The following is a 16,312-nucleotide window of genomic DNA, read 5'->3' as shown; positions in this document are numbered from 1 at the left end:
CTGTCTATCTAAAGCTTTTGAATCAATCCTTAACCGGAAGATTCAAAAGCACTTTCCATTTCTAACCTTCTATCTGATCGCCAGTATGGGTTCCGCAAGGGGCGTTCTACTGGCGATCTTCTTACTCTCTAAACTGACTCTTGGTCATCCTCTCTTAGCCGTTTCGATGAAACTTTCTCAGTTGCGCTAGACATATCGAAAGCTTTTGATAGTCTGGCACAAGTCTTTCCTTTCTAAACTGCCCTCTTTTGGATTCTATCCCTCTCTCTGTTCCTTTATCTCCAGTTTCCTTTCCGGCCGTTCTATCTCTGCTATGGTTGACGGTCACTGTTCTTCCCCTAAACCTATCGACAGTGGTGTTCCACAGGGCTCTCTTCCTGTTATTCATCAATGATCTTCTTTCTATAACAAACTGTCCTATCCACTCATACGCTGACGACTCCACTCTGCATTATTCAACTTCTTTCAACAGAAGACTCTCTCAACAGGGATAACAAGACTCCAGACAGGAGGCTGCAGAACACTGAACCTCAGACCTTGCTATCATTTACGATTGGGGTAAAAGGGACCTTGTATCCTTCAATGCCTCAAAGATCCAATTTCTCCACCTATCAGCTCGACACAATCTTCCAAACACCTATCCCCTATTTTTCGGCAACACTCAGCTGTCACCTTCTTCAACACTAAATATCCTCGGGTCTATCCTTAGCTCAAAATCTCAACCTGAAACCTTACATCTCCTCTCTTACTAAATCAGCTTCCTCAAGGTTGGGCGTTCTGTATCGTCTCTGCCAGTTTTCCTCCACCGCACAGATGCTTTCCATTTATAGGGGCCTTATCCGCGCTCATATGGAGTATGCATCTCACGTGTGGGGGCGCTCCACTTACACAACTCTTCTGGACAGAGTGGAGTCTAAGGCTCTTCGTCTCATCAGCTCTCCTCCTCTTACTGACAGCCTTCTACCTCTTAAATTCCGCCGCCATGTTGCATCTCTTTCTATCTTCTATTGATGTTTTCATGCTGACTGCTCTTCTGAACTTTGCATGCCTCCCCCTTTCCACGACCCCGCTGCACACGACTTTCTACTCATGTTCATCCCTATACTGTCCAAACCCCTTATGCAAGAGTTAACCAGCATATCCATTGTTTCATCCCCTTCACTGGTAAACTCTGGCACAGTCTTCCTTCGTCTGTATTTCCTCCTGCCTATGACTTGACCTCTTTCAAGAAGAGTGTATCAAAACACCTCTCCATCCGAAATTGACCTCTCTTTTGACCACTCTATACTTAGCACTATAAAAGAGCAACAGTTAGCTTTTTTTTTTTTACATATTTTTGTTGTCCTTGTGCTGTTAAAAAAAAAAGAAAACATACCATCAGGATTTCGGAGCATAAGGGGATCTCAGACTGAACAAATAACAGACTGTCCACAACCAAATCATTTCCCGATTGGATCCCTCAGTAATGACTTGAGTCACCCCATAATAATATAACATCCTGATACGTCAGCCGCAGTCTTCATTCAGCATACAGGAAACATTCATGACGAAATCTTGTTTTTGAGGTTTGCTACTCTCTCTCTCTCTCTCTCTCTCTCTCTCTCTGACCACCCTTCGTCTCCTACCTCTGATCTAAGTACTCATGACTGTTGCTAGTGCCATATAACCTTTTAAGCTTGGTGCTGGTACCTTTCATAATTCATTTCAATTCTCTCTCTCTCTCTCTCTCTCTCTCTCTCTCTCTCTCTCTCTCTCTCTCTCTCTCTCTCTCTCTCTCTCTCTCTGTTTAATTAGCCGTGACCTATACGTTTCCAATTTTGTTCAGTTACTGCTTCATCTTTCAAGTGATCTTTCTCACATTACGTATATTTCAATACTCAAACTCGTACATTCATCAAAAAATATATATTCCCATGTACTTGTTATTTTTTCAGTTTACTCTTAGTGTTTTATCGACTCTTTTCACACGTTGTTATATTATCTCATAGTGGTGTCATTTCATTTTTAGTTTTGGTGATGTTTCATGGGAGAATCGAAACGTCGGCAAATAGATGTTTCTGCCAACGCTAAAGTCCTCCAAATATGTCGAGGCCGGTCTGACGTAGGCTCCCGCGGGTCCCTTCCTCCCTCTGCTCTGCCACACAGTCCCAACACCTATCTCTTCCTCTCATATGTAAGCTATAGGCAACATATTAGAGGATAAAATAGGTGTTGGAACTGTGTGGCAGAGCAGAGGGGAGAAATGGACCCCCGGAAGCCAACGCCAAAACGGACTCGACAGTTTGGTTTCACTTTAGTCATATTGTTCGCACATACACACACACACACACACACACACACACACACACACACACACACACTTACAATTATTCTTTTTTTCTTTTTTTCAGAACTATGTCTACAGTGGGGTCAGCCAGTATAGGAAAAGTGACTGGTGTCCTGACGCTGTTGATTCTCCCAGTCACAAGCTTCTTCGTCTATAACGGTGAGTTTATGTATGTGTGTGTGTGTGTGTGTGTGTGTGTGTGTGTGTGTGTGTGTATTTACCTAGTTGTGAAATACAGGAAAAGTGCTGTACTAGGCTCGTGCTGTCCCGTCTCCATAACGCTTATTATCCAGTTTGGCTTTAAATTCCTGAATCGTTTTTGCACACACAGTCTCCTCGTCAAGTCCGCTCCATGTTGTTATGTATGGAAAACTGTATTTCTTGATGTCTCTCCTACAGTCGCTCTTCTTCAATTTCTTACCATTGCCTCTTGTCACACTTCTGTCACGTACCACTAGGTCTTCCCTGTGTGTAATAATACATGAAAGCGGTTTATTCAGTCTTTACGGCCGTTCGACTGAAAACGTACATATTAGAGATACATTCTACATGAATATAAAGAGAGCAAGTACTATTTGAAGGAAAGTTGGGTTCGGCGGTCTGGAATTGTTCGGATGATGGCGTTAGAGGAGGGTGTATCCCCTCTCAAACGGCGGCAAGATGCTAGTCTCACCATATGTAGGTCGGACGCTGGGTCAGGTGACATATGACAACGGGATGGAGGTAAAGATGTATCGGGAGGGCAGTCAGGTAATTGCCTAAGTGGTTAAGTGTTAAGGGTGCGCTCACAATAAATTCCTCTACCTCTTAATTTCCGCCGCCATGTTGCCTCTCTTTCGATCTTCTTTCGATATTTCCACGCTGACTGCTCTTCTGAACTTGCTAACTGCATGCCTCCCCCCCTCCCGCGGCCCCGCTGCACGCGACTTTCTACTCATGCTCATCCCTATACTGTCCAAACCCTTTATGCAAGAGTTAACCAGCATCTTCACTCTTTCATCCCTCACGCTGGTAAACTCTGGAACAATCTTCCTTCTCCTGTATTTCCTCCTGCCTACGACTTGAACTCTTTCAAGAGGAGGGTATCTGGGCACCTCTCTTCCCGAAATTGACCTCTCTTTCGGCCACCTCTCTGGATTCTTTTTGTGAGCAGCGAGTAGCGGGCTTTTTTTTATTTTATTATTGTTTACTTTTTTGTGTGCCCTTGAGCTGCAACATTCTGTCTTCAAATAAATAAATGAAAACAATGCCCGAAAAACCAAAGTCAATATTTGAATGATGCCTGTCTGCCTGTGTGTTAATGGTAACTTACTATTAATCGCACCTTCCGCTTTCGTCCACTCAAAGATTACATGGTTTTTTCAGTGTGAGTGCCTGGCGCTGCTGTGTCATAGTAAAACCAGGTTGGCAAGATCATTTGGGAGTTGGCTCCCTCGGATCAGTCCCGCCCCTCCGCTCTACCACACAGTCCCAACACCCATATGTCAGCTCTTTACTGCAAAATCTTTACCACTAAATGATTATATTTAATGATTTAATAATCTAATAAGGCTATATAATGCGAAGATTGCTTCGTTTTATAGAATAATTGCAATTGGGGAGGAGGTGGCTGAGTGGCTAGCGTGCTAGTCCCGCGTTCCGCCGCGTTCGTGATAACGTGGGTTCGAATCCACCGCTACCACCTGGGATTTTTCATGTCACGGCGAGTGACCCAAGACTGAAGTCTTGCAGACAACCTATCGACCTGGACTCAAGAGGAACTGTTTATAGGAAATCAAGAATGAGCTCCGGGGGTCAGCATGAGCCCAAAATAGATGGCGCCGCTATAAACACTTGCTGCGCCAAGACAGGCTCGAGCCGCCCAACAGGCCCCTCAAGAGAGCCTGCCGGCGCTATAGGCTAAGACGTAAACAACAGCAAAAAAAATAGTACAGTCGGGGCCGTTGTCACTTGAACGCCTGAGCTGGGCTCTCTTCTTCAAATCTTTTAAAATTTTTACTAATTCATCGTCCATGGCCACCTCACTCTCCCTCTCCCTGCCTTCCCCGCCCCTTCCCGTCACCGTCTTAACAGCCCCAAAATGTATCATGATGATAGAGTGAAGTCAGTCCCTGAGGACAGGTGATTCTCTCTCTCTCTTTCTCTCTCTCTCTCTCTCTCTCTCTCTCCCTCTCTCTCTCTCTCTCTCTCTCTCTCTCTCTCTCTCTCTCTCTCTCAATCTATCTCACACACACACACACACACACACACACACACACACACACACACACACACACGGAGGAGCCCGAAGGAGAAAAAAACAGTTTAACAGAGTAAGCCGAAGGGTTAAAGGTTGGGAAAAGGTCAAGAATGTTGGACGTGTCTCCAGGTCGATAGCGAATACGTGTAGAGTGCTGAACCAACTGCTCCAGATCATTGAGAGCAAAGTTTTAGGCTATATATATATATATACATATATATATATATATATATATATATATATATATATATATATATATATATATATATATATATATATATATATATATCCCGGGCTTCTCCGACTGGCTAAAGCCATTCTACCAGAATCCCAATGTGGCTTCCGCCCATTCAGAGGCACGATAGACATGCTATTCTGCGCACGCCAGCTGCAAGAGAAAAGCCAGGAACAGCAACAACCACTCATGTTTAGGCTGGGTTCACACGAGCCACTCTTTAGTGGCCAGTGGCCGCCACAAAATAATGGTCAAAATAGAACACACACATCTCTATGGGTGCATGCACACAGGACACTTTTGTGGTCGTCACAAAACAGTGGCGAGTTGTGGCGGGCGGAGCCATTTTCCCGACCACGCCACTGTGGCCGGCGATAGACACCGTTGTTTCAAATGGCAGCGTGCACACGAGCCACTATCGGTGACCGCCACCCTGCCACCCGCCAATTTCCCTGTCTTGACACTGACCTTTATGAATTATAACTGTCATAATGATGTATAAGTATGACCTTCACGCATAACTTGTGTTCAGGACATGATGAATAAGCTCTTACATGCTTTCAGAATTAATGTTTCATTTCGTTTCACAATTTTGCATATTCATAGATTCTGGTGTGGATTAACTACTGAATGTGGTAGTTTTATTTATTAGGAAGTAGAAAGTGGAAATGTTACGTAACAGCAAAGACTGCTGAGTTGTCAGTAAATTACGTACATCTAATGTGACTTTATATTCTGCATGTTCAGCCTTACATTAAGATTACCGCAAGTCTCTCTTCTACTGGCACACACTTCCCCGTGTTGATGTCCTGCCGTGTTATACGTGGACCAATTACTGTTATAAGATGATCAAAGCTGTCCTGTGACTTCCTGAAGTAGTCAAAAAAAAAAAAAAAAATCAGGGTGTTCTTTTAGCTCTGTAAATGATGTGTGGAGTGCTAGACGCAGTAGTCTGTTGCTAACTATGGGGTGAACCCAGTACTTTCTTCTGCGCTTTTTGCCAAGAGAGCACAGACAGCTGCTACCTCTACGAGACCCATAACCCCACGTACTGACCTCATTAAGCTGGGGTCACACATACGCGGTTCAGCGATATGGTTCAATGCGGATTGAATTTTGGCGGTTCCGTGCGGAATATAACGGATAGTGGCGGATTATGGCGGACGGCTATACGTTTCATTGCGGATAGTTATTCGCGGTGAACCGTATCGCTGAACCGCGTGTGTGTAACCTCAGCTTAAAATTAGTTGCGGTTCATTGTGGATCATTGCGGATCAAATACGTTCACTATAAACACTCGTCTGCGCCAGAACGGGCTGGGCCGACCATCAGGCCCCACCGGGAAGATGCCTACCGGCGCAATAGGCAGCAACGTAAAAAAAAAAAAAAGAAAAAAAAAAAAAATACGGATCGACTACGTTCAGTACGGATCGATTACGCACAATACGGATTTATTACGTATTGCGTTTCGATTGCGGATGCTCAGCCGTGGCGGCACGCTGTGGTATTTTTTAACATTTCAAACCGACCGCAGCCCCTCCACGGTTCCGTGCGGAATGTTACGGATAGTGGCGGATTATGGCGGATGGATATACGTTTCATTGCGGATAGCTATCCGTAATGAAACGTATCCCTGAACCGCGTATGTGTGACTCGGCCCTTAGTGGCCGCCACCGAGTGGCTGGTGTGCACACTGTGCTGGGTGCACCAACTCACCATTTTTCGTGGCGATCATTTTTTGTGGTGCCCACTTTTTGTGGCGGCCACTGACCATGTCTCGTGTGAACCCAGCCTAAATTTTTGTCTTTTCTGATATGTTTTCTGTTGCTGAGATGACACGATTGCCTTCAGTAAACCTTCCCTTTACAACGTGTAATGAACGTGTCGTTACCTAGGTCATCTGGTTATTAAGATGGTCAGTACTGTCTTGCTGGCCCCACCCCCCGCCCCTGGACCCTCGGGATCTCCAGCACCGCCGTGAACGCCTCGGGGAAGCCGAGGCGCTCTGCATGCCGGGACTCCTGGGCCCTGAGCTCACCAGGGAGACCTTGGGCCTCCTGACGCTCCCCAGCCCCGCTGAGGCGAGGAGGGTTGGAGCAAGACTTGCCCCTTAAGTTTTATTTACTAGGAAGTAGAAAGTGGAAATGTTACGTAACAGCAAAGACTGCTGAGTTGTCAATAAATTACGTACATCTAATGTGACTTTATATTCTTCATGTTCAGCCTTACATTAAGATTACCGCAAGTCTCTCTTCTACTGGCACACACTTCCCCGTGTTGGTGTCCTGCCGTGTTATACGTTTTTTTTTTTTTTTTTTTTTTTTTACATTGCAGCCTATTGCGCCGGTAGGCTTCTTCCGGTGGATCCTGATGGTCGGTCCAAGGCTTCTTTCCGGTAGGTCCTGATGGTCGGCCCAGCCCGTTCTGGCGCAGGCGAGTGTTTATAGTGGCGCCATCTTGCATTGGCTCATGCTGCCCTCCCAGAGCTCATCTTTGATCCTAGAATCTAGAGTCCGGGTTGATAGGTGGTCTTCTGGACAGCATGTGGGTAGTTTTAAGCCACTCGGCGGCGGCTGAAAAATCCCAGCTTGGTGGCACCGGGCGGGGATTGAACTCGCGTCCTCCTGAACACGAGGCCGTTACTTTGACGACTCAGCCACCGCCTCCCCAATTACTGTCATAAGATGATCAAAGCTGTCCTGTGACTTCCTGAAGTAGTCAAAAAACTTATCAGGGTGCTCTTTTAGTTCTGTAAATGATGTGTGGAATGCTTGACGCAGTATATAATCTGTTGTTAACTATGGGGTGAACCCAGTACTTTCTTCTGCGCTTTTTGCCAAGAAAGCACAGACAGCTGCTGCCTCTACGAGATCCATAACCCCACGTACTGACCTCATCAGTGGCTGCCACCGAGTGGCTCGTGTGCATGGTGCACCTACTCACCATTTTTCGTGGCGACCATTTTTTGTGGTGGCCACTTTTTGTGGAGGCCACTGACCACTAAAAAGTGTCTCGTGTGAACCCAACCTTACTCTCTGGGATCTCCGGAAGGCTTTTGACAAAATACCAAGACCCGCAATGTGGGCAGTTCTGGCCCACCTCGGCTGCCCAGACCGTTTCATATCGCTGGTCCGCTCTCTTCGTGATGGCATGGTGGGAAGAGTGCTTCAGCAAGGGGCCCTGTCAGAACCTTTCTCCATCTCCGGCGGCCTGAAACAAGGTTGTGTCCTTGCCCCAACCCTCTCCTCACTATACGTTGCCGCCATGCTCGATGAGATCCCCAAAGAAGCCCCAGTGGGGTTTTCAACCTTGCCCAACTCCAAGCTAAGACGAGGACAACCACCACACGAGTCCATGAATTTCAATATGCTGATGACAATGCCACCCTAAGCCAGAACACAGAACATCTGCAACAAACAGCTAATCTGTACCAGGGTGCCTACCAGCGTTTTGGCATGCAGGTTAACACGGAAAAAAATTACATCCTGGCACAGCTCTCACCAAAAAACGTGCTCGCCAACATTTCTTATCAATTTCTGCAACATTCGCGGTCTTCGTTCTAATTTTCATTCTGTGGAACACCATCTCTCCTCCTCTAAACCTCACCTTCTCTTCCTCACCGAAACACAGGTCTCTGAGGCTACTGCCAGCATTCTCTACTCTGTTCCCTCCTACTATCTCTTATCCTAAATTTCAATCCAAAGCTGGATGTTGCGCCTACGTGCGCAACGGCATCACTTGCTCTCGTGCCCACGACCTTGACTCTTCAGAATTCTCCACCATCTGGATAAGTCTTCATTGTCATTCTAATACTAAATACATCTGTGCCGTTTATCTCTCACCTAACTCTACTAACTATGTTAAATTCTTTGACTACTTGAACTCTAAAGTGGAGCACATCTTGACCCACTCTCCCTTCGCTGAAATCTCCATCTTGGGAGATTTCAATGTTCACCACCAGCTTTGACTTTCATCCTCTTTTACTGACCAGCCTGGTGAACAAGCCTACAACTTTGCTCTCCTCAATGATCTAGAGCAGCTGGTTCAGCACCCTACACGTATTCCCGACCGTCTTGGAGACAGGCCCAACATACTAGACCTCTTCCTTACCTCTAACCCTTCTGCTTACTCTGTCAAACTCTTCTCTCCGTTGGGCTCCTCCGATCACAACCTTATTTCTATATCCTGCCCTATCGCTCCTGTACATCCTCTGTACCCACCGAAGAGGCGATGCTTCTGGCATTTTGCTTCAGCTCGGTGGGACGACCTGAGGATGTACTTTTCCGATTTCCCGTGAAATTACTGTATACTCCTTCCAAGATAGAGACCCCTCTGTGTGTGCCCAGCGCATTACAGAGGTGATTGTCTCTGGAATGAAGGCATACATTCTACGTGCTTTCTCTACTCCTCATGCTAAGAACCTTGATTTAGTCACTCTTGTTCTCGTGCTGTCAAATATAGAGAGGCAGCTCACAAAAGATACCAGAGCCTTCGCACTCCTGCTAACCATGCTCTTTATATTTCAGCCCGGAATCGTGCCAAATCTATTCTTCGACTTACCAAAGCATCTTTCATCAATAGAAAATGTCAAAACCTTGCTTTTTCTAATTCTTCCCGTGACTTCTGGCACCTAGCCAAAAATATCTCCTTCAATTTCACTTCTTCATCTTTCCCTCCTCTCAACCCTGACGGCAGCACCGCCGTCTCATCTATCTCTAAAGCTGAACTCTTCTCTCAAACTTTATGTAACAACTCTACTATGGACGATTCTGGGCATATTCCTCCTACTCATCCCCCCTCTGACTCTTTTATGCCTGTTATTAAGATTCTTAAGAGTGATATTTTCTATGTCCTCTCTGGCCTCAACTCTCAGAGACCTCAGGACCTCAGGACCTGATGGAGTGCCTCCTATTGTCCTTAAAAACTGGAGATACGTCCAACTTTCTTGACCTTTTCCCAACCTCTAACCCTTCGGCTTACTCTGTTAAACTGTTCTCTCTCTCTCTCTCTCTCTCTCTCTCTCTCTCTCTCTCTCTCTCTCTCTCTAGGCGTAAAGATATTTAGAATGTAAATGCATTCACAGATACTCCCCAATACTGTCTCTCTGCTGTCTTTCAATAGGCTGCGAAATAAACTTTGACATTTTTGGGAAATCCTCACCACTGATGGTCAGATCAATTATTTCCCAAGAGTCTAAAACATCTATATTATATTATGAAATGTATTTATTCAGTGTTCCAGGATCTTTCATTTATAGTAATTACAAAAAAAAAAAAAAAAAAAAAAATTCAGTTGCAAAAATTCTTACAAGTTCAATGTTATTTCTTTGGATTCGAAAATTGAAACCTGTAACTGCACACATTTTCAATAAAGGGAAAAGAGATCCATTCTAGAATAGTCTTTTTGGGTCGTTAACGCGCACTGTTTCGTCAATCCTAGCTGATCTAACAAAGGCTAAGTGCAGACCGTCCCTTTAGTCGTATAAATAATCCTTGAGTTGCGGATTCTAACATCGAATTCATTGCAAATAGTCTTCAGTAGGTTATTAGAGCTAAAAGCCTTGGCATCCAGCATCCTTGAAAATATCTATGAAATTATACTGTTCGGTGATTGCCTCGTGCTGCAAAATGTAAACACTGCGGATCAGCTGGGCAATATTTTGTTCTCTAGACTTAGCTTCATGTGTTGCTTCATCTGCCACATGCGACAGATAAATGGACGACCTGTAATTAAGTCGATGTAAGAATTACTGGGTCACGATTAATGCTTCTTTAGAGCCATATTGGGTATATCTAAGGGAAATATGATACAGGAGAGGTTCTTGCTGTGAGTGGTGTCAGGTGATGCAGTGTCATAATAGTGGCCTCAACGCGATAGTTGAGGAGTCTAAGCTTCACTAGCACAGTTGAGTCTCGGCGCCCTCATCAGGGGTGTGCATTAACGTGTTTTTGGCAACCTGCTCTCACACGGCGTGTTCGATTTCGTGGATAATATATGAAAGCCTAAACACAGATAGTAGCTGTCAGTACCAGCATTATGCAGGCAGCACTGACGAACACCGTCAATTCTATAGCTATAGTTGCTTTTGAGTTTCAAATTATTAATACTGTCGCAGACAAATGTATGCCCTCCATAGAGGGCAGAGCCAAGTGTATTTAATATTCATAATCAGATACCAAACAAATCAACAAAACAGGTGTTTGCAACAATAACGAATCTATCAAACTCTTATTTCCAACAGTAATGAATATTTTTGACTCAAAGTATGCAGTTTTCGTCATTACTGACTGCATAATGTTAATATTGAAAACTATTTCTTGTGCGTGGGTCATCAGTATATCCACGAAATCGGACGCGCCGTGTGACAGCAGACGGACAGAGCAGGACTCAGGCTCAGTGACGATGGTACGTCACGTGTGCTGCCAGTTACGGTTACGGCAATACATTGCACTGACAGCAAGTGATGCAGCACAAAATAAACTGAAAGGCTTAATTACTGTACCGTCTGTAGAAACCTGACGTGTTATTAGGAATTAACGTCAATGGACATGAACTTCTGACAAGCAAGTCGCCTAAGGTCAAATCAGGGACAAAGAAAGGAAATAGTGGAGACAAAGGAGACACAGAGTTCTAGTTCTTCTTCACGAGTCTTTCCATTGGCGTGAATAATATGATATGGAAAACTGAATAAAAATGGTCCACAAGGTTACCTAAAAGAGCAGTGTAGTGGATTTAAACAGTGGAAATATAAATTTATTAACATAATATGTAGAGTTGGCCATCAAGCGTAGAAATAATAATGGTAGTACAACTGGAAGGGGCGAGATTAGGGTGGTGGGAGGAGTGATTTGAAGCCCAGAGAAAATAAGTAGCGTGGCTCGTGACTTTAACCCCTCAGCTGCGGGAACCTCGTGAATGTCTGGCCAATTCAAAGCGGTGGCTGAGTGGTAGCGTGCTGGGCCCACATTCACCGCGTGATGGACGACGCGAGTTCGAATCCCCACGCTACCACCTCGGGTTTTTCAGTCACCGCCGAGTGGCTTAAAACTACCCACATGCTGGACTCTAGAGGAAACCGTCCAAGTGAATCAAGGACGAGTTCCGGGGGGCAGCATGAGCCAAGAGAAGATGGCGCCACTATAAACACTTGCCTGCGCCATGACGGGCTGGGGCCGACTACCATCCAGGCCCCTCAAGCAAGCCTACCGGCGCTATAGGCGTAGACGTAAAAAAAAAAAAAAAATTCAGCGGATTGGTTTCTTGTATTTGCAGACGGCAATTATTTTTTCAATAAAACCGTGAATCCAATCGGTCATTTTAGTCATAAATTAAAAATGCTAGCTAGACATAACAGGTAGAACGACTCGGCGCTAACCGTCATAAATGGAAAGGAAAGAGATTAGCAAGGAAATGAGATCCTCTTGGCTGTCCTGCCGCCCGGCCAGCTGGAGGGTGTTCTGGGAGTCTGTAGTGGTGTACCAGTGTGCTTGTTTGTCTATTATTATTATTATTATTATTATTGTTATTATTATTATTATTATTATTATTATTATTATTATTATTATAATATATATTTTTTGTGTGTATGTGTGTCTGAAAATCTCTCTCTCTCTCTCTCTCTCTCTCTCTCTCTCACCCACACCCACACACACGCACGCACACACCCACCCACCCACACACACACACACACACAAAGTAACAACGTAAAGGTGTATAAGGTCCATTGAAAATAAGAGAGAGAGAGAGAGAGAGAGAGAGAGAGAGAGAGAGAGAGAGAGAGAGAGAGAGAGAGAGAGAGAGAGAGAGAGAGAGAGAGAGAGAGGTGGAGTAGGAAAAAGATTAGAATGAGAAAGAGGGGGGAGGAGAAGGAGGAGGAATACATAGGAATACATAGGAAGAACAGACACCAGAAGACCTGTCGGTCTATGGCGAGGGTGTCTGTTTACTACAGCTACTACTAGTGATCTACGTGTGGTAGGACAGGATAGAATAGATGAAGGCTCCTCCCCACCCACCTCTCCCTCCGGCAACGTTCCGGCAGGAAATAGTTAGAACACCATGTGCCTTTAAGGAAGAAAGGGACATGGAAATTTTACAGTAAAGGGAGAAATAAGAGGAAATTACTACCCTTAACTTACATTACTGGTGACCTAAGCTGTGGGGGAAATTATTAATTCGTCAGGTTGGCGCCGTACTGCAGTGTGCCTGAAACATTCGAAAAGGGTCAATAAAATCTTATATCCCTGAAGTACTTATCCAATGAAGACTTGAAGCTGTTGATACTCTGTGCGCTAACTACTGACGGTGGGAGTCTATTCCAGTGATCGATGACTCTATTATTGAAATAACTTCTGCGCGCCAATGTGTTACATCTGGTTCCCTTTAACTTCATATCGTTGCTGCGTGTTATTGTGTTGGGGTCTCTGAAATAGATTTTCTGGGTTAATGTTTTCGAATATATTAAGGATTTTGAACACTACGATTAAGTCCCCTCTTACCCTTCGCTTTTTTATGGAAAACATATATAAACGCTTTAAACGCTCGTCATACGTCAAGTTACGGAACGCTGGAATTTTTTGGTTGGTCGTCTCTGTATCTTTTCTAGCAAAATTTGATCTTTGATATAATTCGGTGACCAGAACTGGACGACGTATTCTAGATGTGGTCTTACAAATGCTGAATATAATCTCTTCATAAGTTCGGGTGATTTACAATAAAAAATCTTGAGATTAGTCCTAACATCATATTGGCTTTTTTATTCGCCACAGTACACTCAACACAAAAAGTTGTCAAACACCTGGGCACGATGGATGTGAAAATGAATCGATCGTGGCTAGTCACCTCGGAATGGTTGGTACCCCTGATTGTGATGACGCATCTGAATCCATTACTGTATATGATACGTTTCGATCCTGTGTTGATTTGATGGTCGCAGTAAGTCATACGTACTCACGTTAGTCTCCGCGGAGACCCCACAAGACCGGCGCAAAGTCATTATTATCCTTCACACCGAAGGCCTCAGTTATCGCCAAACAGCGCGGCGGATTGATGTGTCCGTCTCTACAATATCACTGTGGGCCAGCAGGCATGTGGAAACAGGCTCCACCAGTGACACGCCTCGAAGCCTCGAAGCAGACTTAACAGTAAAATCGGCGCAGCGGTGCATACACTCATTATTATATAAACACCTCCCATCCTCATACATGTTAACCTAACCAAGCCATCGCAGTATGTGGTTTACGTAATAATTTTGGCAGATATTTTAATTTTACAAACTTTTACTGCCAATTATACTCAAACTACCACCTGGAATTATCATTCCCTCATTTGAATAGGAAACTGACTGATCGTCCTCAAGCGGAATGGGTTACAAAATTATTTTATTCACTCTGTGGTACAAAATTAACAGCAGAATCACGTAAATCTACAGACGAAAAAAACGCCCTTGGAACGAGGAATTATCGCCGCAACCACTGATTATACTACGGTAACTTAACATATGGGTAGGCGGTGGCCGAGTGGTTAGAGTGCGGGCCCCGCATTTACCACGACGCTGTTTCGAATCCGCCGCTACCACCTGGGATTTTTTTCATTCACCGCCGAGTGGCGTAAGACTACCCACATGCCGAAGACCACCCATAAACCCGGACTCTAGAGGAAACCGTCCAAGGGAATAGACAACGATCTCCGGGGGGCAGCATGAGCCAAGAAAAGCCTCCTTGGTAGAAACGGGCACCACAAGTGACACGCCTCGAAGCCTCGAAGCAGACTTTACAGTGTAATGTTCGCAGGGGTGCACACACAGATTATTGAATAAATACTCCCTCTCATATATCATACACTTAACCAAGCTCTCGCAGTGTGTGGTTTACTATTAACTTTGGTAGACATTTTAATAATATACATTTACTGCCAAATATACTTTTAAACTACCACTTGAAAGTATCATTCCCTCACTTGAATAGGACTGTGACGTCACCCACGGCATTTAAACTGACTGATAGTTCTGCAGCGGAATGGGTTACAAAACTATTTTATTCACTCGGTGGTACTAAATTAGCACCAGAATGACGTAACTCTACAGACGAAAAAACACCCTTGTGACGAGGAATTATCGCCGCAACCAATGATTGTACTACGGTTACGTAAGACATTAATTCCATCGAGATCAAGCGACAAGGCTTATCAGTACTGAGCCATTGGCAACTCACTCCTTCACACAGAGCATGTGTACACAGGGCTACCACCCGTTCCACTCAGGGAGAGCTGTCTCAAAAATTTTCGTCCGTGTATCTCAGAATGCAAGGTGCTTAAATCGTTCGAGAACTTTGTGTGGAGAGTGTACATTCATCGCTCATTTTGAGAGTGTTACTGGTAATTACACCAAGATCTTTTTCTTGTTTTACTTCGCTGAGCTCATGTCCTTGAATCTGATATTTAAAGTTAGGGTTCTTTTCAGGAGGAGGAGGAGGAGGAGGCCTCTGACTGACCTGTTGTATCTTACCTGCCATCGGCATAGGTCAAGCTAAGTTGCCAGGTGTCTCCTTAATAATAACTTTTGTCAAAAATTGCCAAAACACCTCAGCTGATTTGGTGTGTTTAGCAGAGCTGCGCCTGTAAACAGGCGAGTCCCATGCTAAAGGATCTAGGACTGGGCATGAGCGAGGAAACCACGTCTCCTGATTGGTGGAGCGTTGCTTCGCTCCTCTCCTTCCGCTGGCAAATATAAATAAATGATCTTGAAAACTTCACTAACCTATCTTTACCTAATGTAATCTACCTAACGGGGGCATTCGCCCCCTCCACCAACATAACGGGGGGGGTTCGCCCGCTCGACCCCCATAACTAAACTAGCCCAACCTAACTTAACGTAACCTACCTAACGGAGGGCTTCGCCCCGTCGACCCCCCTAACGAAGCCCCCCTCGCCCCCCTAACTATATACTAACCCAACCTAACTTCACGTAACCTACATAACGGGCTCCTTGAGGAAGGCGCCAGCGCAAGGGGAGGGGAGGGACACCGCTCCACCAGTCACGACACGTGGCTTCCTCGCGCATGCGCAGTCCTGAATACTTTCGCGTGGGACTCGCCTTCTTACAGCCGCTTCCGTTTAGTAGCGGTTCAACAATCCCCCTACTGGGTCCTTCACCGAGCTCGACCTGCCATCTGGTGGCCCTGGTGGAACTACAAAAAAAGATTATGCATGCGGCGTACGTCCAAATATTTTTTTTTCTTACTATTCTTCGCTAATATTTAGAAATCATATATTTTTCTCATAGCTACGGTACAGAGGCACGACTTACTTCTATTATTTAAGAAACGGAGAAATGCAAAAAAATAGGAAAGTATAATACATTTTTTTCCCACATAAACAATCGTCACATTCTATATGTTGCTCTTTTAAGGTTCCATATAGTAAATGTAATATTATAAGATGCTAAAGATGTATGTATCGTGATTGAAATAAAGAAAATATGAAATACGTTTAATACTTGCTGCCGGCAGCGTAC

General features: G+C 44.8%; 2 protein-coding genes across 3 annotated transcripts in view; both read left to right on the top strand.

The window, feature by feature from the left end:
• LOC126993127 (zwei Ig domain protein zig-8-like) overlaps positions 1 to 16,312 on the top strand; it is a 57,439-nt gene that overhangs the window by 14,023 nt on the left and 27,104 nt on the right. For both annotated transcript variants that reach the window (XM_050851990.1, XM_050851991.1), the window contains one exon: positions 2,391 to 2,485. In XM_050851990.1, coding sequence (XP_050707947.1) covers positions 2,391 to 2,485 — 95 coding nt within the window. The remainder of the gene's footprint in view (positions 1 to 2,390; positions 2,486 to 16,312) is intronic.
• The window catches only part of LOC126993126 (innexin inx2-like), a 98,287-nt gene that overhangs the window by 67,467 nt on the left and 14,508 nt on the right, over positions 1 to 16,312 (top strand). The gene's annotated exons all lie outside the window — the stretch shown is intronic.

The sequence above is a fragment of the Eriocheir sinensis genome, unplaced genomic scaffold (assembly GCF_024679095.1).
Source record: "Eriocheir sinensis breed Jianghai 21 unplaced genomic scaffold, ASM2467909v1 Scaffold565, whole genome shotgun sequence".
Lineage (NCBI taxonomy): Eukaryota > Metazoa > Arthropoda > Malacostraca > Decapoda > Varunidae > Eriocheir > Eriocheir sinensis.
This window is presented reverse-complemented; position numbering and strand designations above follow the sequence as displayed.